At 47.4% G+C, this 19,290-nt stretch overlaps 1 protein-coding gene across 2 annotated transcripts in view; it reads right to left on the bottom strand.

Moving 5' to 3' along the window:
- Positions 1-566: 566 nt before the first annotated feature.
- MED12 (mediator complex subunit 12) overlaps positions 567-19,290 on the bottom strand; it is a 37,574-nt gene continuing 18,850 nt past the window's right edge. Inside the window, exons 21-44 of one of the 2 annotated variants that reach the window (XM_050901610.1) lie at positions 18,982-19,209; positions 18,637-18,781; positions 18,226-18,346; positions 17,448-17,549; positions 16,615-16,728; positions 16,180-16,343; positions 12,923-13,102; positions 12,668-12,739; positions 12,222-12,382; positions 11,969-12,130; positions 11,772-11,883; positions 11,429-11,518; positions 10,882-10,991; positions 10,246-10,381; positions 9,812-9,973; positions 8,894-9,271; positions 8,411-8,561; positions 8,001-8,206; positions 7,448-7,528; positions 6,989-7,206; positions 6,219-6,381; positions 3,300-3,485; positions 3,054-3,135; positions 567-996 (exon numbers count right to left, since the gene is read on the bottom strand). In XM_050901610.1, coding sequence (XP_050757567.1) covers positions 953-996; positions 3,054-3,135; positions 3,300-3,485; positions 6,219-6,381; positions 6,989-7,206; positions 7,448-7,528; positions 8,001-8,206; positions 8,411-8,561; positions 8,894-9,271; positions 9,812-9,973; positions 10,246-10,381; positions 10,882-10,991; positions 11,429-11,518; positions 11,772-11,883; positions 11,969-12,130; positions 12,222-12,382; positions 12,668-12,739; positions 12,923-13,102; positions 16,180-16,343; positions 16,615-16,728; positions 17,448-17,549; positions 18,226-18,346; positions 18,637-18,781; positions 18,982-19,209 — 3,568 coding nt within the window. In that variant the 3' untranslated portion in view covers positions 567-952. The remainder of the gene's footprint in view (positions 997-3,053; positions 3,136-3,299; positions 3,486-6,218; positions 6,382-6,988; positions 7,207-7,447; positions 7,529-8,000; positions 8,207-8,410; positions 8,562-8,893; positions 9,272-9,811; positions 9,974-10,245; positions 10,382-10,881; positions 10,992-11,428; positions 11,519-11,771; positions 11,884-11,968; positions 12,131-12,221; positions 12,383-12,667; positions 12,740-12,922; positions 13,103-16,179; positions 16,344-16,614; positions 16,729-17,447; positions 17,550-18,225; positions 18,347-18,636; positions 18,782-18,981; positions 19,210-19,290) is intronic. The other variant, XM_050901611.1, reaches the window with a different exon arrangement.

Below are 19,290 nucleotides of genomic sequence, written 5' to 3'. Positions count from 1 at the left end.
GATGAGACCCCATGCCAGCAGGCTGCATTAGCCAGGTCGAAGTTGAGAATGCAGCATGTTACCCATCCAGAGAAAGCACTGTGGCTGTCAGGAAGGAGCTAGCAGAGGAGCCTTGGTGCTTATCAGCAAAACCGTGCTGCGACAAGAAGTAGAGCTGTGAGTGCACTCTGTCTGCAGCTCCTCCTAGACTGCAGAGGTACTAGCCTGAGCATCTCAGTAACTGCTGTGGCTGGGAAGCTGGGCTTGTTAGGGCTCAGAATTACCCTGCAACATAACTCCCTGTTTGCTTTATACCTCTGTCCTAGTGGAACATGCCACAGACTACTAGTAAAGCTCTTAATCAACATACAAATCCTACAAAGCTTGCACAAACCCTTGCAAGCATGTGAACACCAGCTCATGAAACAAACAGGGAAGGGGTGCTTCCTTTCCCAAACCAAATTGTTTAGCCTTTCACAAAAGCTCTACTGAGAAAGAGATAAAGATCATGTGTAGAGGTGCTGCTGGGCTGTACTGGGAGGAGCGCTGAGGAGAAAAGGAAGGCTCTGAATACACACTCCTTTTGCAAAGTAAGCTCTCTGTATTCATCCGAGAATGTCTGCAGTATGGGGTTCATCTGGTATAAATAAAGTACAAAATTTTACAATGTCTTAATCATTATTTTAACAAAAATACTAAAAACTGAGTAAAAACTGAAACCAAACTGGGAAGGGAGACTATCAGCCACAAGGGATCTCCATAAACATTTGTAGAAATCTGATAGTAAAAACACTTTCTCTGTACAATAAAACCATCCTCCTGGCATCTCCCTGTGAGACAGGCAGCAGCAGCACTGGGGGCACAGGCCCAAGGACAGAGGTTGGGGGCAGCCCCAGTTTGTGGGTCAGGCTGAAGAGGCTGTATCCAGTCCACAGTGATGTCTCCCTCCTCGGTCAGGCTGAAGTGCCACAGATCAATAGCGTCCAAACGGGTTGTTGTTCTGCTGTGTCTGTGTATCTGTTGAGGTCAAGACAGAGTTAGACAGTCACAAGGTGTGGTTCAGAAAAGAGATCCCTCTCCCCACACCACCAGCACAGTATGAGTGTGTCATAGGCTGTGAGAAGAAAAGTATAACCTTTATGGCACTCCCTGCTCTGCTCATTTGTCTGAGCATTTAGACAGCAGCACAGTCAAGACCCCACATTCTTTGAGGAAGAAACAGATATGTGCCAGTCCCGATCCTGAAGCTTCTCCAGAGGAGATCTCTCCATCCCTCGTGGTGGAATTGGTGCACCATAACAAAGCCCTGAAAGGTGGGAGCAAGCTGGGAGGATGAGTTTATGGATGAATTATTTCTGATTTTGAAAGAAAATCAGCCCTACAAGATTGCACACCACCTGCAGCCATACAAGCTGCTCAGACAGCTAGTGTCAAACACTCATCCTGAGGCACACCCAGAAACCAGAGTTAGTGAAGGTTTCAGAGACAACTCTCCTGGCTCCCTGTCAGTATCTCGGTACAAATGAAGGACATGCCCAAAGGACTTCCAGATGGCACAAAAAGAGCAGGAGACATGGTAAAGTTATATTCAAGAACCTCATGAACTTCCAGACTGCTGGGATTGATGTTTTGTGATGTACAGTGCTCACAGTATACTTGGGTACTGTCCAATTAATAAAATTCTGTAGGTTTTTTCCTGAAACCTCATCAGCATGTTTGATCCTAAGTCAGACTACGTAAAAGGAGATCAGTGTAACCTGGCTAGCCTGCTCTCCTCAACTCTGCTGGACAATAGCACGTTCAGGGATACCCTGGAGCTTCCTAATGCAGCCTATCCTGGGCCCAAAGTATTCTTGTCCCAAAGTACTCTTGTCCCTCTCCTACTGTTCTTGGTTTATGTCCTGCTCTCCACTCCATCCCAGACACTACAAATAAGAACTCCAGATGGTTCCTGGTGGAACTGATGCAAACCCAATGAGGGAGCATGGAAGCTGCATGCTAACACATGGCTGCACTGGACCCACACATCTGTTCCATACAAAACAGCTCCGTTTGCTGTACAGACAGCATACAAAAATATGGCTATTCTGCTATATTCAGATTATTACATGAGATCTTGCTATACTTGAATGTTCTGGCTGGGATCCTTGCACAGACTTGTGGTTTGTGAATCTGGCTAGTGGGAAACATAGCACATTAAAACTTCTGGTTTGGGGAGGTTTTTTTGGTCACAAGTACTAAGAATCTTCCATCAGGGAACAAGTATAAGCACAGTTTCCAAGCCCCCACTCCATGCATTATTACATCTAGCACAGTCTCACATTTAACGCACCACAAAAAAACCTGTACAGTCCATTTCTGGGCATTTTCACAGCATGTCCGCCATTTTTATGGCAGAAAAGCCAGTGAGGTGACAGTGAAACAGCAGGTCATTCAGAAGGAAACAGCACAGACACTGGGTTCTGTTTCTAGATCCCCCAGCCAGTAGTTCAATGCAGATTATAAGAATACAGTGCCAGACTGAACACCATCTATGCCATTACCCCGTCTGTGACAGCAGCCACGGAAGCCCACAGAACACTACAAACACAGCAAGTGTGCAGCAACACTTCCCAGAGTACCCTCCCTGCCTCCAAGAAGTCTTGTCCTGATCACAACACTAACACAGTATCTCTGAGTCATTCACCAAGTGAGTGCCGCAGGATTACAGCCTCCCTGTGCCCCTCAGAGGTCATCTGCAGCAGAGGAAATACCTCTGAATGTTTTAAAACTGCAGATTGGATCCTTTCAGGAAAGCTGCATGGCAGCCCCTACAAAGGCTCAGCTCCCTCGTCCCTCAGCAGGCAGCAGAAGGAAGGTCTGGAAGGTTGCTCACAAGCTGGCAAGCACTGCCTGCCCTGCTGCTGTGCCCCCTTGGGCCAGGAGCTCTAAGTCCTGATGCCACCTCTCTGCCAGCATCATTTATGGCCTCAGACAGACAGTCCAGCTTGGCCTTGCTTCTCTACACCAGGGTACCTGCAATAGAAAATGGCAGGGAGGAGACTAAGGACAGGATCAAGAACACTAAGGCTTACTGGAAAGCTGCTGTTGAAGCTGTCGAACCAGAGCAGCTGTTTGCTGCTGCTGCTGTGTCTGCTGAAGGCCCTGGCGCTGGAACTGCAAAGAGAGAAACGTAGTTATAGCCACACCACCTGGCGGCAGCCTCGGCATTCACACAAGCCCTGGGAAACGCAGGGGAGGGAGAAGGGGGGGATGCAGGTGGAGCGCTGTTGAATTTGTGCTGGACTATCACATCTCTCTGCCTCCAAGGGGATACTCACAATGGGCTGCTGGGGGGGAAGAGTCTGCATTCCCAGCCCTGGGGGCTGGCCCTGCGCCTGTGGCTGAGGCACCGTGGAGACCTGGGGTTGCTGCTGTGGTTGCGGCTGTGGTGGCTGCTGCTGTTGTTGCTGCTGTTGCTGCTGCTGCTGCTGTTGTTGTTGTTGCTGCTGCTGCTGTTGTTGCTGCTGTGAAGACAAAACAGAAGGGACCATCAGGGAACTGTCTGGGCAATGCACACACCAACAGGGCACAGGAAGGGCTGAAGGAGGAAGGACATTCCATGCAGTAACATACCCTCTTACACCATTTTCCTTACAGGTACCTAAATTACCCAAATTTCACCAGGACCCTGCCTCAGGCTGAGAAATGGCAAGAAATACAGGGACAGTAACAAAGTTCTTCTGCAAGATGAGGTATGGACAGATGGCAGGAAGAGAACTACGATTCTACTGGTCAGCTGGGGAATGACTAGGAGCAAACATGATACCAGAATAGAAAACAACTAAGAGCTACCTCAAGAGGTCGGCTGGTTCATCTCTTGCCTCCTGGTTAAGATCACCAGTACTGACTTTGCTGAGTATTTGCCTAATCTGTTCTCAAATTTTTTCCAGAGGTAGCAACAGAGCTACTATAACCTCCCTACGCAATTCACTCCAGGTCACAGTTACTCCTACTACTGGAGTTTTCCCTAATCTCTACCCTGAATCTCATATGTTATGATTTAAGGCCATTTCTTGTCCTACAGCCAAGGGACAAGAACAGATAAGGTTTTTTTGGCTTTTTTTGAAGACAAAAAATTTGGAGACTTATCTCTCCTATTGTCTCTGCCTCGCTAACTCGACGCCCAGCTATTTCAGCCTTTCCTTCTCAGTCACATTCCCCAACTCTTTGGTCTATCTTGCTGCCCTTCTCTGCCACTCATGCCAGCTGGTGTTGCACTTCAGTAAAACGATGTGGATAAAACTGGACGCAGTGCTCCAACCTAGATGTTGACAGAACTAGTTACAGTGAGAAGAATATTCAGCGTATTGAACTTGGAGTCAGAATATTCCCACAAACCTCACGGTTTTTTTCATTTCTCCTCATTTTCAGACATTTCTCCCATCTGCCAATGCAGTTTTGAACTCTCTAGATCAACAGAAGAATTTCTAGCAGAAATAGAAAACTACTAATGCTATCATAAAAAAACAACATGGTGATGCTAGGTATAGTTCCGATCACTGGCTCAAAACGGTAACATTCAAACCTTGAACAGTCTCAGAAAACAGACAAAAATACAATCAGGAGAAAGGACAGTATGAGAGGAGGTTAGAAAAACCTGATCTATGGAAGCTGCAAGTGCTCCCTAGGAATACATTGGGTAAACATCAGAGAGAAAGAAGAGCCAGTAAACAATAGGACACAGTGGACAATAATAATTGGATACACAAACCAGTCACAAACACATTGAGGCTTGGATCAAGGATTCAACCCAAAAGGGAGTGAGTTTCTAGAACAGCCTCCTAACTTCCATCTTAAACCAGTTTGGCCACTTAGGTTCTTGAAAGGGATGCTATGACCTGGGTACACAAGAAAGCAGATGACTGACTAAATGAGGCAGGATACTGCTCCTGATTTCATGTCTTACCTTCTTGCAACAGCTGACTACCAACCCATGCAAGACAAACCAAAAGGCCATCCATCCTTTCTACAAGCCACTGCATCATGACAGTCAACTCAAGCACCAGGAGTCTGTTCTGCATCTGGTATGCCTCTGATAACACAGCAGGAGTCACAGTAACAGGGGAGATTTTGGACACTCCACTTTTTTTTTTTTTTTTAAGCAACCAAGCAATGTCAGCTAAAAGCTGAAGGTATACATGAAGTTACTGAGCTACAAGAAGTGCTAGCAATTTGTCTGAGGCATGTTCTTTTTCTAAATATGAGTGATGGAGAATGCTAAAAGAAACCAAGTGAATAGTCAGGGGGTGCTACTCATCAAAAGGACTAAAAGCTGCTGACCATGCTACAGGCAGTCTCTTGTCCAGTGCAAGGCAGCAATTCTCAAATACTGCTGACTGCAGCTCTCTGCAGGAACCACTGTCTCGCTCAGGCCCCTCTTGGAACACAAAGCCTCAGCACTCCATGCCACGTAAAGTCTCCCCATATTCTACAGGTTTGCTAGGCCTTCTCATAAGGTATGCAATTCACCAATTAATGCAAACTATTTCTGTGTTTCTCTGTCAATTCAATACATTTCTGTAACTCCAAGAAATGTATTCATGTCTGTATATCATATAAGTATTTAGTAGTCATAAGACCATAATGCAAATCCATGGAATACTCATGTCTGTTGACACACGCCTGTGAACTTCTTTGAACCTAGAGAGCTGGGTCTAACAGCTTACTTTGGATCAGTTTTTCACCATCCACTGTTAGATGTGGAGTACATGGACTGATTCACACTAGATTTCCTGCCATTGGAAACTGAAACCGATGCTTATTTTGATCTTGTGAAAATGCAGATATGCCCCTAAAAATGATCTTGCAAGGAACAACTCTACCTGCTCTTGTGTGGGCAGGGAGATCTTCACTTTGTTTCTAGCTCCTGCAACACTTCTAAGACAGCTAGCTTTCTGCACAATCTTCTGGGCTCAGCTGAAGCAGGAAGAGGTGGGATGCAGGCCGGAGGACTAAACAGACTTCACTGCTCCTAACTTCCCTTTAGCTCATGCTGGGTGACCGGCAAAAGGCAGTGCAGCAGGTGTCTCCATCAGGAGCAGCCAGCTCTAAGTAAGGGAGAACCGCCTAGCAAATTATTACAGACAGCCCCCAACAAAGTTGACATCCTTCCTGGCACAGAGGGGCAGAGCAGAGCGTTGCTGACACAGAGGTAAGCAGCACTGGGCAAGCCTCCTCCAGCTCCAGCAACCACTCACCCTCAGCATCTGCTGCTGCTGTTGCTGCTGCTGCCTCAGGTACTGCTGCTGCTGCTGGTCAGGCAGTATCTGGCTGGGTCGAATTCCTGAGGGGACTCCTTGTGGACCCAAATGGTTCATCCCACTCATCATGGGGGCCTGCTGTATTGACTGGTGAGGAAACCTGCATGAGAAAAGGACAAGCTCATGGAGTAAAAGATTCATGGGCAGCCAGCTTCTTTAATCCAAACTCAACTTCTGCCATCAACAAGACAGCCCAAACAGCCCCTTGTAATCCATGCTGCCTCTCTGCAGAAAGGTGAGGGACACCAGGGCCTCAAGGGTTTCATCCAACCTGTTTTTCTAGAAGCCCCAAGTAACAGTCCTTGGCCCACTGTTCTGCGTGGTTTCCCTGCTGGATTTATGCCTGCTCAGGAGCAGTGGAAATCCCAGATCTAGCCCTTTGATGGTGATCTGCTGGTTAGATTTAAAACCAAAACTATGACTTTCCCAGGTCATTTTTCTCATATTTCCCAATTCCATCTTTCTCTGGCTGGTAACACTGTCTCCTGCCTGCAACTAGCATCTCCAAATTTCATCCTGTCTCTCTGTTTCTTCCCAGGACTGAAAGCTGGATAAAGATGTTCCCCTGAGGGTGCGAAGGACTCAGATGCTGTATGACACGGCATGGAGAACAGGCTTTTCACAGATTGCTGTTAGAGTTGTCTGAGCAGAGTGGGGAAGCCCTTGATGAAATACAGCTTATTAACATCCAGTAGGGTGGGAGGTACCTCTGTGTGTTGCCCAAGGTGTGCCCATAGCCAGGGGCCTGCTGGTGTACGTAGCCGCTTGGTCTCTGCTGCATCTGTCTAACAGGATCCACCAGGGCAGGATTAGAGCTGGGGTGGGAATTCTGATAGGGCTGGCCAGAATAGGTAGGAGGTACCATCGTGCCTGACTGGGAGGGGTGCTGCTGAAGGCCTATGTGGGAGACGTAAGGTGTGTAACCCTGAAATGAAACAAAAAGCCTTTATCAGTCATGGGGTAAGGTACAAAAGAGAATTTGGAACACAGGACATCAGCCTCCTGTAAATGTCACAAGGCTGCTCATCTCTGGGATTCAGATTCATGCTGCCCAGTAAATGAGGAGTGAGAAGAGCCAAGAGATTTCAGGATTTAGCAGCAGAAACAAAGATGCTGCCCTGTGCTGGAGCCAGATTCCAGTCTTACCTGTGGTCACTGCCACTTACCTGGGAGGGCTGCAGTGCTCCATAGGATGGGGTTGGAGCCATCTGGCGCACGGGCTGCTGTCCCATTATGCCTTGACCCTGCTGGAATGCAACAGAGAAACACTTTTTTCAACATCTCCAAAGGGCAGGATACTGCTGCTCTCTCCTCGGCAGCTCCCACCAAACCAGACAAGTAGCTTCACTGCTAAACCTACGAGGCTGCTGCACAGCACGCAGATGTTAATGACTTCTGTCTCACCTCGACTTGGGACAAATAGGCCACTAACATCCCTACCACCCCACAGCCAGGATGTGCCCCTCTCACTGCTCAACAGCCACAGACCCCCAGTGTGCCTCACCGACAGCCTCCACCAACTGTTAGTGACGTGGGCCCACAAAGCAGGTGGCAAACACTGTGCTGCACCAGAGGAACAGACACAAGAGACAACATCTTTCCAGGGCAGAAACAGAGACAGGGTTGGAGAGTTCTGGCTAGAAGGGACAGCCCCAGCAAACAGCTTGGGCTTGCTGTACTGTGGGGTCCAGCAACAACAAGAGCACAGCTCTGACTTACCAACTTTGCTTGAAGCTGCTGCCTCAGTATCTGTCCCTGGGACACTGGAGGCTGCTGTCTGTACACTGCTGGCTTGTAGGAAGGGTCAATGCCCATCATGCTCCCCATACCTGGAGGCAGCACGCCACTATAGGGAGGACGACTCTGAACAAGTTTCCCCAGTGGCATGCGTACAGGTCTGTAGGATGTATCCAGGCGAGGGCCACCTGCAAGAGGAAGAGAAACACACTGACTAGTCACATGCTACTGCTGAGCCTTGTAGCTCCAGAATGACTGTTCATCACTGTATCTAGATACATGACAGGCAAAAGGGGAAAGTGTAGGGACCTGCGTAGGATCATCTCACAGAAAGGGTTCTTACAAGAGGTTCCCAAAGAGATGCAATATGCTCACCTCTCCTGTGCACCTACCTGCTGGAAGAGGCTGATTCTGGGCATAGAGACCCACTGGTGATTGCCCATATGCCAGCCTCGACATAGTGCTTCCTGACTGGTGATGCAAGAGATCTGTAGGCATACCAACTCCATATGAAACCCCTCGGCTAGGGCCCAACACAAAATCCTGGAAAGACAAAGGAGTAAGAAAGATCAATGTGCACTGGGAATTCATGAATGGATGAAGCGTATGGAAGGGTTGCAAAGTCCACAGGAGGAAGCCTGGGATGCTATCTGAGCTGGGCTGCCTCCTTCCCTCCCATCAGAGATTAAGAAAATGTTTGCCCTGCCCCAGGCTAGGGAGAGCAGGATAGAGCTCCAGCACTCCCAGCTGAGAGGAAACACATCCCATCTTCACCATTACACCACCCTCAGGCTCCTCAGGAAGACTTGAGGGAGTGCTCTGTTACTAGGAGGGGTTGAACACGGGAGGTCCATACCTGTTGGGCAGTCGATTACCTCAGTTTTGCTGGCAGATTGGTTGCGTTTCTTGGTTTTGCTCTGTTTCTTCTTGCGTTCTTCAGTAGAGGTGGCAGGATTGGAGCTTGTTTTATCAGCCTTGGCTGGTTCCACAGCTTTCTTCTCTGGCTCTAAAGCCACAGGTGTAGGAGGCTCTTCCTCTTCAGGGGGCAGCGGCAACGGCTCCAGGTAGTAACTGCGGGGCTTGGGTTTCAAGTGCGTGTGGTACAGAAGAAGCCTCTGCTGCTCCTCAAATCTAGACACCTTGCGATCCACCCGGACTGTCCCAAACCATCCCCAGGAGAGGGGGGCTGAGTGCTTTAAGCCCTCAAACAGATCCCAAGGGGAAATCTTCTGCTTTGTAGAGACTTGCAAACCCTTTAAAGCAAAAGGGATAAGAACCTCCAAGTCCCTGTTGTTTCTCCTGTGAGGGTACATGAAACTCTATGCTTTCTTCAGTCTCTACTTCATGTGTCCCAGTAAACAGCGTGAGCCCTTACTAGTGGTCCCTGCTCTTCCACGTGGCAAAGCAGTCATTTCTAAAGGCCTTCATCAACAACTGCCAGTCTCCTTCATCCCATCTCTGCCAGTCTTCTGCACACTGTCACCACCCAGTAACTCACGTCACAGGGATTATGGGTTTCTCTTTATGCTTTATACAGCCATAAGCACAAAACCAAAGTTTAAATAACTTCTCAGGCCATAGCAGCATGTATCACCGACCATTAACACACACCTTTACCCTTTTTGGACATGGTTATGTGCCAGCTTGTTTGCGTGCAGCCAGACACTTCAAGCTCAGCAGGCAACACAGCGCTCCATACAGATGCCTCCCAAGCTGTGTAGACTCAGGGCATCAGAGGACAAGGTGACACCTGCACTCAGGAGCTGTGATGCAGACAAAAAAGCTTTACTTACCTCCTTCTTGAAGATGGAGTCAAATCCAGCTATTTTATTGCCTTTGGTGTCAATGAGGGATCCCTGAGGTTCACAGGTGATGACATCTCGGGTCTGCTTGGGAAGTGGCAGTAGCTGTCGCACCTTCTCCAGGCTGTCAGACTGCCGGTCCCCCAGCTCTTTCTGCACAAGTGGAATAGAGAAGACTTGAAGAATCGCTCAGGAAAAGTCATCCAAAGCCCACCTGTGCCTCTTCTGGCCTCAACCTCCATCCCTGCATTACCTCTCACCTTTGCACCCTTCAGCCCTACAGAGCGATTGGGGCCACCCTCACTACTTCATCTAAACAGCAGCAACAGGACAAGTACCATTCGTGAGACACAGGTAAATCTGCATAGTTGGGCAACCACGACACAGCACACACTGCTCCCCATACAGGGCCTGGTGTCCCTCACCCTGAGTTTCTTGACAAGATTCATGTATGCCCGCTTGTTCTCCTCCATGCTGCCCTGAGAAATGCTGGACATATCAGCAGCCAGGGTGCCGTTGATGAGAACACTCAGCATGTCCAACACGGTGGTGAAGAGCTCACTGTTGGTCAGAGCAGAAAGGTCAAAGTCACCTGAGAAGCAGATATAAAGCCTCTGCCATCATAGTAACACCAAACATTATAAGATTGCTGAGAGTACTGCCTACAGTCAGAAGTGCCAAGCTCTCTTCAGACTAAACTCCCACACTAATCCTCTTTTTGCTTATATACCACAGTGTGTTCACACTTGAGTCAAGTGCAGTATCACAGATTAAGACTGGCCTCCTGTCTATCCATTCAGCTTCTCCAAAAAGCAGGTCCAGACTCAGTTCTCCCCTGCTTATCTCTCTGCTTCTGGAAAGTCAAGTTTGCTCTGGGTATGTCAGAGTGGACTTGGATACTAGGACCTAGGTTGTAGCCTGGTATTACTCCGAAGTCTCCTTCAGCTGTCACAGTACTTCTGACAGATCATCTAGACAGACAGCTAGCTCACGTGAGAAAAGGGGCCACGCTAACGACTGCCTCCCTTGGGAAGTGTATGGATCAGAAGTCAGAAAGTTACTTGTTTGACTGCATGTCCACAGTGCCACTGCTGATGATGTCCAGGAGAAGCACAGCCCATTCAGTCGTCTGCTGTGTACTGCGTTGAACTGTGTCAAACATTCCCCCCACCTGGTAGAGAAAAGTAGTTTAGTCACAAGGACACCATGAAGAAACACTAAGATTTAAAAGTGAGGAAGGAGCCTAAACCAGAGCAACTCCTATGCTATAGTAACTCTGACTGAGAGCTGAAGGAGATTGCAGTCAGCAGGACAAACCTCAGATGCAAGTAGTAGTGCTGTGGACTGCAAAAGCATTGAAATGGAAGATACATCTCCAAAACAGAGACCAAGGCTGTGGATTTCATCCTGGCGAAATAGAGCAAGGGAGTTTTTCCACGCATGCTATCCCACTCAGGGCTCAAGACCTAGAAGCAGCACAAGTGCCTCTGCTACTTCCTTGCCTCAGGACATATATAGCCCCTCCAGCGTGTGTGTTCCAAAAAAAATGAAAAAAGGCAGACAACTCTTCACCCCATATGGTTAAGCTCTTTTTCTGCAACTGCTCACCAAATTCAGCCGTAGTTTCAGGGCCTCATGCATCAGCTGCTTGGCTTTGCAGTCATCTTGGTACTGATCTTCCCGCCAATTTGTAACAATCTAAGAAATTTAGAAGAGAAGAGAGGACAGACCTCACAAGCTGTATGCTGAAGTTTACAGAGAGCTGCTTGTACTGCCCACCGTCCAGTGACTCACAGATGGTCAGCTCAAGCACCCTATAGCAACCAGGGTAAGATCTTTGCCTTATTGAGCATATAATCAGACAGACAACATCCTTGAGGACACGCCCAATAGCCTGCCTGCTGGAGGAGCGAGCCCTTGGGGAAAGTGAGGGGAGAAGCAAGACACCTACCTGCTGGACCTGACTGTACAGAGAGGTGAGGAGGCCTTCCCGCTGCTCATCCTGTCCCTTCAAGCATGTTAGCACCAGTGACAGAAAGGGCTGCTGGCTCAGGAGGGACATGCTGCAGAGAGGACAGAGACGGAGCTATACTGCCAGGCTTGGGGATCAGCACAGCAAGCATTGCCTGCCCTTTCCCCAGGACTCACCTCTTCTGCTTCTGGCGGTCCCGCTCTTTGCGGGACGATGACCCCAGATGTTGTCCTTTCTCCAGTTCTTCTCCAGCAGCTTTCAGCACATGGCCCTGCACTGATGTTGGAAGCTTGGCAATCAGAGGGGCCACCAGCCACACTCCTGATCTCTCCAGGGAGCTGTGACAACACAGGAGAGAAAAGCAGTTTGCAATCCAACCTATGATTCAGACTCGTCTACAAGGCAGCTGCATGCTGGGACTACACCTACCTGAGGATGGGTTTGGATTTGTTGCTGGCAGGCGTAGCACTTGCTGAGCTACTGATATTGTTGACTCCATTGCCAGCACAGCTAGCAGAGCTGGTCTCTGCTGACTGCTGGAATACCTCAATGGTGGCCTTGGCTATATTTTCTAACAAGGAGTTCATCTCCTAGAGATAGGGAAGAAAAGACAGCCAAGTCCTTCTCTGAGAGCACCCACTGACAGGGCTTGCACATTTCAACACAACTCAGTACAAACCCCGTTTGCCAACTTCCCCATGGCTGCTGCTCTTCGGGTCTCAGACTCATGCTTGGCTTTCACAGGCCTGACTCCCTCTTTGTTTATTTTCTCCCTGTTTCCACTTCTGCCAGGCCACCTCCCCACCACCTCACAAGCAGCCACTTCAACACTGGCAACACACATCCCTGTATGGTCCCTCTGAGTAGAAACTCACATTGTTTGCCGTCTGCTTAATCATGAGCTGCAGCTCCAGCGAGGACTGCCTCATGGTCCACTGGTCCAGATTCTGCAACACACACATCCATACTTCACGAGTCCTTATCTCAGTTCAAACTATGTCAACCCACACCCTCAGATCCCATGATAATGAGTGTCAGACCCCTCAGAGGGCTGCATTTTGGACAACCCCACTCTAATGCTACATTAGGCTATTACTAGGACACTCTTAGATTCTGCCAGGAGCCTGCACCTGTAAGATGCGTTTAATCCTCTGCCGCTGAGGATTTTCTCCTTCCTCGTTGTCCAGCAGCCGGTGTGGATAACAGATCAGCTGCATCAGCCTCTGGGCCTGTGTGCTGCTCAGGACAGGATCCTGCAAGTCATTGCTGTCTTCACAGAGGGACTTCAGACATCGCTCACCCACCCACTCCTGCAAGACAAAGGTAGAGTCAGCACAGTCAAACTGATGTCTGATTCCAAACCAGCACCCCTGCTTTCAATCTCAGAGAGATGCAGGGAACACGTCAAACTGAAAAACCTTATTAGTACGCAGTTATGCCTGATAATCATTTCTCTTCACGAACTGTACTATCCTGATTCAGCAGGCACCAGGTACAGCACAGCAATCACAACAGAGGAAACATCAACTTTGACAAGTCAGCAGTGGTGAAACACAGTAGCTGCTGTTTCTTTTGATAAAATATTGGTATGATTTAACAGTACACAGTCACTGCCATGCCCAGGCTCCATCAACACTGCCACTTGGGCTCAAAAGATCAGAAGGGATCACTTAAAATTATTTGGTCTATTTCCTGCACAACAAAGCCCTGGAGCTGTCCTAAACTAAATAATTCAGGTCTGCAGCTAAGCTAAACTAGAACATGTCTTAGGGAAAAGCACACCCCTTAATTCTCAAATAGTGATGGACAACACACTACCATCCTTAGTAAAAACCAATGACTTTACTGCTCAAAGCCTGGAAGGGGAAACAACTGACTGGACGCAAGCCATTTATAAAGTCACAAATCATGAGGAGAAGATAGACAGAAAACTATTATTGTCAGCCTCTCAATTTCAGTTGGTGGTCCCTAAATGTATGATAATAAAGGCAGCAGTTTCCAAAACAAACATGAGGTAGGTGGTACTTCACACAATTTACAGTTAACCTGCAGCATTCGTTACTGCAGTATTTTTTCAGACTGAAAATCAATTAGGCAAGTTCATGAAATTAAAGTCTACAGAAGACTGCTATATAAGCACTTCTGCAGCTGCAGAGCAAGCCTGATCAGAGAATTCTTCCACTGAAAAGTGACAACCATAGGAGAAGAGATGATGATCCAGTTCATGAAGCACAGGTGCTGGTGCTAAGTCTAGAAAGCTGGGAACAGTCCCTCTCAGCAGCAGACAGCACTCTAAGCACTAAGTAGAGCACAAAGATCGGAAAGGCTAAATCTCTGGATTGAAATCCTTGCGAAACCACAGTCTAGATCTTCAGCTTCATCCCAGATGAAGTTTCCACTTTGCCAATACACGTGATCTGGTGATTTCTGCAACGCCTATTGCATTTCTCCCTTTCCGTGTCACTACATCATAACCTCTTGAAACTTCTCTTCCTTGCATACATAATATGCATATCCTTGGAAAGACCCTTTTTGCCACTTGTTCAGCTTCCTACAAGAATCCAGACTTCGTCTCTGATCCACTTTATCAGTATAATCTCACAAATAAGTATGAAGTCAACTACCTTCTTCAACCCTGAGGGACTTCTAGCCTCTCTCTCTCTGCAACATTTCTTTACAAAAACAGCCACCATCTCAGGCTTCATATTACTGAAACAGAGCCCCTCATCTCCCTCTTCACAGGAGAGCACTATGAACATGTTTTCCAAGCACTATGGAAAACTCCACCATCCCAATCACCAGATTCAGGTTAGCACCTTTGACTCAAGCCTCCCTCTTGGTTCCCACTGTGGTTTATTACAGCTCTATGAAATTAACCTTTTAAAAAGGCCAGTCACAATTACATTTATTAATTTAAACAGGCTAAAGGGCAGACCACCAACTACGTCATAATCATTTGCACCTAAGAAACCTTTAACTTAATTCTATAATCTGCTCCTTTTCCCTACCCCCTCATGACAAAGTCTATTACAAAATATACACCTGAATATGCGATGCAACATTTTCTGAGTTTGAGAAATCACAACCTATAGTTTAAGGCATTCTATAGACATTTCAGAATTGATAGTGTGAGTTCTCTACTATCCACTGCTCACACTGGAGGTGCTAATATTAAGCACATCATTTTCCCAGCCCTTTACAGCTGCAGGAACCCTGCAGGAGCTCTGGCACAATTTGGTGGTACTCACTCCTACATAACCAGTGCTGCCAACAATTGGTATGAGTAGTGATACCTGACACTGCTACTCCCTCCTGTACACACACACACACACACTTTCTACCTATTATGAGTCCTTCCTACATAGACTGGGACCAGCAAGGGAATATCTACTTCTGTCAATGCTACAGTCAGGTTTCAGTAACACCAAGTATGTTGAATTTATGCTCATAAATAGGTGGCTCCAATTCTTCTTTGGTAGGCTGGTAACATTGCTACATAGCGAGTCAATTAATAAACAATAGCATCACAAAGCATGAGGACAAGACAGCACTAATGTGTTGTGTTTACACATTAGTAACATGGAATACAGGTTTCAAATTGTAACATGGAATACAGGTTTCAAATTGTAACATGGAATACAGGTTTCAAATTGTAACATGGAATACAGGTTTCAAATTGTAACATGGAATACAGGTTTCAAATTGTAACTCTGCATCTTTCTTTTGACAGAATAAATTTGCAACCAAGGCCAAGGACACCCTTCAACGCCCATTTTCATACAGTAGTGGTAACAGCCACTCCACTCTGCAACTAAGTACAGGTTTCAGTTCCTCCTTCAGTTTTATTAGCCAGGTTTCAGTTCCTCCAATGTCAATTTTCCACAAAGGAACAGAAATATTGGTGCTGTCAGATTAGGCTAAGCAAAAGATTTTTGGTTTTGTTCCTTTAATTAACTAAACAGGGCACTGCAAAGCCCAGCGATACATTAACAGCCTAGCTGCAAGCAACACTTAAGCTGCATTCTGAAAGGCACCATTTATCACTTCAACAAGCTGTCTTTCTCATGCTTATCTTCTTTGCCTCTAGCACACATCTCAGCAAATCACTCCCAGCACTCCCCTCCTTGGACATGAGCCCTGTGCTGTTGCCAAAGCAAAGGGGATGTGCAGTCCCTGCATACTGCAACACCTAATTCTTGACAACTGTTTGCCTCTATTTTTTTGCTAATGGTGAGCAATCCTTAGCGCCATCACGTGGCAGAACCATCCCAGGTTCTTTACTGATCTTTCAAAGAAATACCTGCCAAACCCAATCTGCAGAAAGTCACGTGGGATATATCTGTCTGCAGAAGGGATAAGGACAAACCTAGAGATGGGACAGACTCACCTGTTGACATATACTCCTTAGTACATACTTGGCATAAATATCCAAGCTAGCTGTTTCTACAGTTACTACCCGACCACCGGCCTTCCTGGTGCCCAGCTCATCATCCATGAGATCATCAACACCTCCAGGGTGGGAAAAGCCAGAGCCTTTCAGTTCTGCATCTCCTACAAGGAAAGCACAAGTGTCAGTTAATCACCAATGCTAAACGCAAAGCCTGACCCACAAAACATGCCGAGCTGTTGTAAACTCTCTCTGCAGCTAAGATATATGAAGCATGTTTACAGCTCAACCAAAGGGCTTCAGACAAGCCACATATCCACCAAAGCAGGTCTCCTCTGGACTTCTGTACAGCCAACACATGCAATACAGTGCCTTTCTCCCACCCCCACCCCCCAAAAAACATTCTTACAGGTTCAGGCTAACACAGGTACACACCCAGAACAAAGACTGCCTTCAGCACTGCAAAAACCGCTCCATCCACAATACGATTCTGGGAAGCTGCCAGTAAGTGACGGTCACAGGAAGAGCGGATTCCCACTGTGGGTTTGTCTGCAAAGAGGACAATGGGGAAGGGCAGTGCCCAGTAAGAGAGAAAGTCGCAGGCTCCAGAGCTGCCTGAATTACGTGCCAGCCAGTACTGTAGAATCCAGCTCAGAGAATCCTGAGGCTAGTCCTTTTCCCAACTGTAACATGGGGTCAATTCAATTAAGTTTCACAAAGCATAGGGCCAATCACGCTGTAACAACTGAACCATGAAATCCAAATGGGGAGCCATGCCTATGTCATGAACTCCAAGCTCCAACAGTACCCTAACCTAGAATACAGGCTGGGTTTAGAGATCTGAGCTATCAGGATACTGACGAGGAGCCAAGAACAGAGCTTCCTGGACTGTTTCCATCATCAGACAAAAAGGGAGTGCTGTAAAATAGCAGCTTCTAGCACCAAGTTAAGAGGCTACACAAAGCTCAAGACATAAAAAAAGAAGTGATCATTACTCTAATGACTTAAGTGACGGCAATGGTACCTCTACTGGCTGGTTTCCTGCCTCCAAGGGCCTCCTCCCCAACATGCCTGGCTACCATGGAGTGACATAAATGGAAGGATATTGTTCTTTGTCCTCTGCAGAAAGCAGTGTATCAGGCTTCGCCTGCTTTATTCAACGCAAGCAGGTCATGATCTCTAATCAGAGGGTCCAGTATCTCTTTTCTTGGGGTGCAAGAGCCTCAGTACTTTCACAATAAAGAAAGGCTCTACTTTCATTCACTTACTGCCATCTTGCTGGCATGGGTTCAGCTGCGGAGTCTTAAACAGATGGAGTAAAATCCGGCAGGTCAGACGTGCTCCTGGTTCTGAGTCCTGTTCACTGCAGGCTATGTAAAGAAAACAGTCAACTGAGATTTCTTAAGCACTGGGACAGCTGACTCTCAATCCAAAAGCTATTCACAGTGCACTGCCCTGGAGCAGCCAGTTGAGAAGCTGCAGCAGCCTTATTGTATTTACAAATATGGAGCATGTGTAGCAATTAACATGCAACTGAGCGAATCCATGAGTGTTATCCCCAATGACATGCACTGCATTCTGTTTGCTCCATCTTCCCAACTTCACCCTGTCAGAGTCTGGATGCTGCAATCCCCAGAGCAAAGCTAGGAAGACTGGTGGCAGAGTAAAGGCAGAGTGACCCAGGTGCTGTAGGCCCAGTTGGCTGCTCTAGCCAAAATGCTAAGCTGAACCATATCAGCAGTGGGAGGTGTACTGCTGGAGTGGAGCTGAGTACACTGGTCAGGTAGAGTGGCTGATAACATCTCTCCATGCTTATTGCAGCTTGCACACAAACTCCAGAGAGCAAAACATTGAAAAACCTTAGCACAACCAGTTTTTGATAGAAACCAAAAGGCCAGAAACTCTCTAAAGCAAAACGTTCAATTCTTAAGTACCATACTATAAAAGAAGTATTGGAGGCGTGTTTCACAACTATGGGGTTCACAAAGCACAGGCCTTTGGGCCAGAACCGAGACTAAGACCAGCTTTCTGCAGGGATGCACTTACCAGCATTGAGGAGTGAGGGGATAGCAGCACAGCGAATCAGGTCCTCCAGCAGCAAGCACTGCCGGGCAATGAGAATGGCAACAAAGGTGGCCAAGGAATCATGGAAAGATAAGTCACTGACCTGGAAGAGAGGAGATCAGCCAGTGATCACAACAGCCTCTGCCTCATTCCCTCTGTCAGCAATTCCTCAGCTTGCCTAGGAGCTGGGGGGTAGAAGGGCCCATAACCCAAGGTCAATGTCCATGATCAGCCCAGGCTGCAACAAACACCAAAAGGTAGCCCTGGTATTCAAAGCCTTTCCCCTGTCCTCAGAAGACAAAGCCTCCATCCCTTGCTCATTTCTGCCTTCTCCCAAGGGATCCCTCCACTCCTGCTTCAATTCCTTTTCCCCTTTTGAATGTTTGCACTTGCATCAACATTGCAGAGGAGATCATTGAAGCCACAGGTCCCGTTATTGGAGGAACAGCACAAAGCTTTGAGCACACCCAGCCACTCGGCACTTAGAGACTTGCAGTAGCCAGTTAGCTCGGCACACAGGATAGCAATGTCGTTCACCCTGTTAAATAAATAATGAAAAAAGCAGAGGGTCAACTTTGCTACTCATGCACGCCATCAGGTCAGTGATTCTCTAAGGGACCCCAGCCTTGGCTCCTTCTTCCTCACACCCCAAGACAGCCAAAGAATGGCTACTGGCTTTCTTACCCTCACCTAAAGATTTTACTATCTCAGTAGAACCATGAAAGTTCTGCCTCTCACCTGTCTGGATCGTGGTGTCCCACACACACATGCATAAGTGCATTACAGACGAAACTGTAGCGGTTGGCCGGGTTTTCATTGAGGCTCTTGCCCAGGTTGGTGTATGTAAAGTTATGTGCAGATGGATTTTCAATAGTGTCAATCATGAACTCTGGTTCCCATAGCATGTTGGAGTCAGATGGCTCAACATTGCAGTAGATTGTGTTCTTCACCTTGGAGCAGAAGTCACTAAACAGGACAGGAAAGAGAGATTAGGAACACAAAAAACTAAGCTTCTACTGAACTCTGATAAACAAAGCAATCCTGTGC

This window comes from Gymnogyps californianus, chromosome 9 (assembly GCF_018139145.2).
Source record: "Gymnogyps californianus isolate 813 chromosome 9, ASM1813914v2, whole genome shotgun sequence".
Classification (NCBI taxonomy): Eukaryota; Metazoa; Chordata; class Aves; order Accipitriformes; family Cathartidae; genus Gymnogyps; species Gymnogyps californianus.
This window is presented reverse-complemented; position numbering and strand designations above follow the sequence as displayed.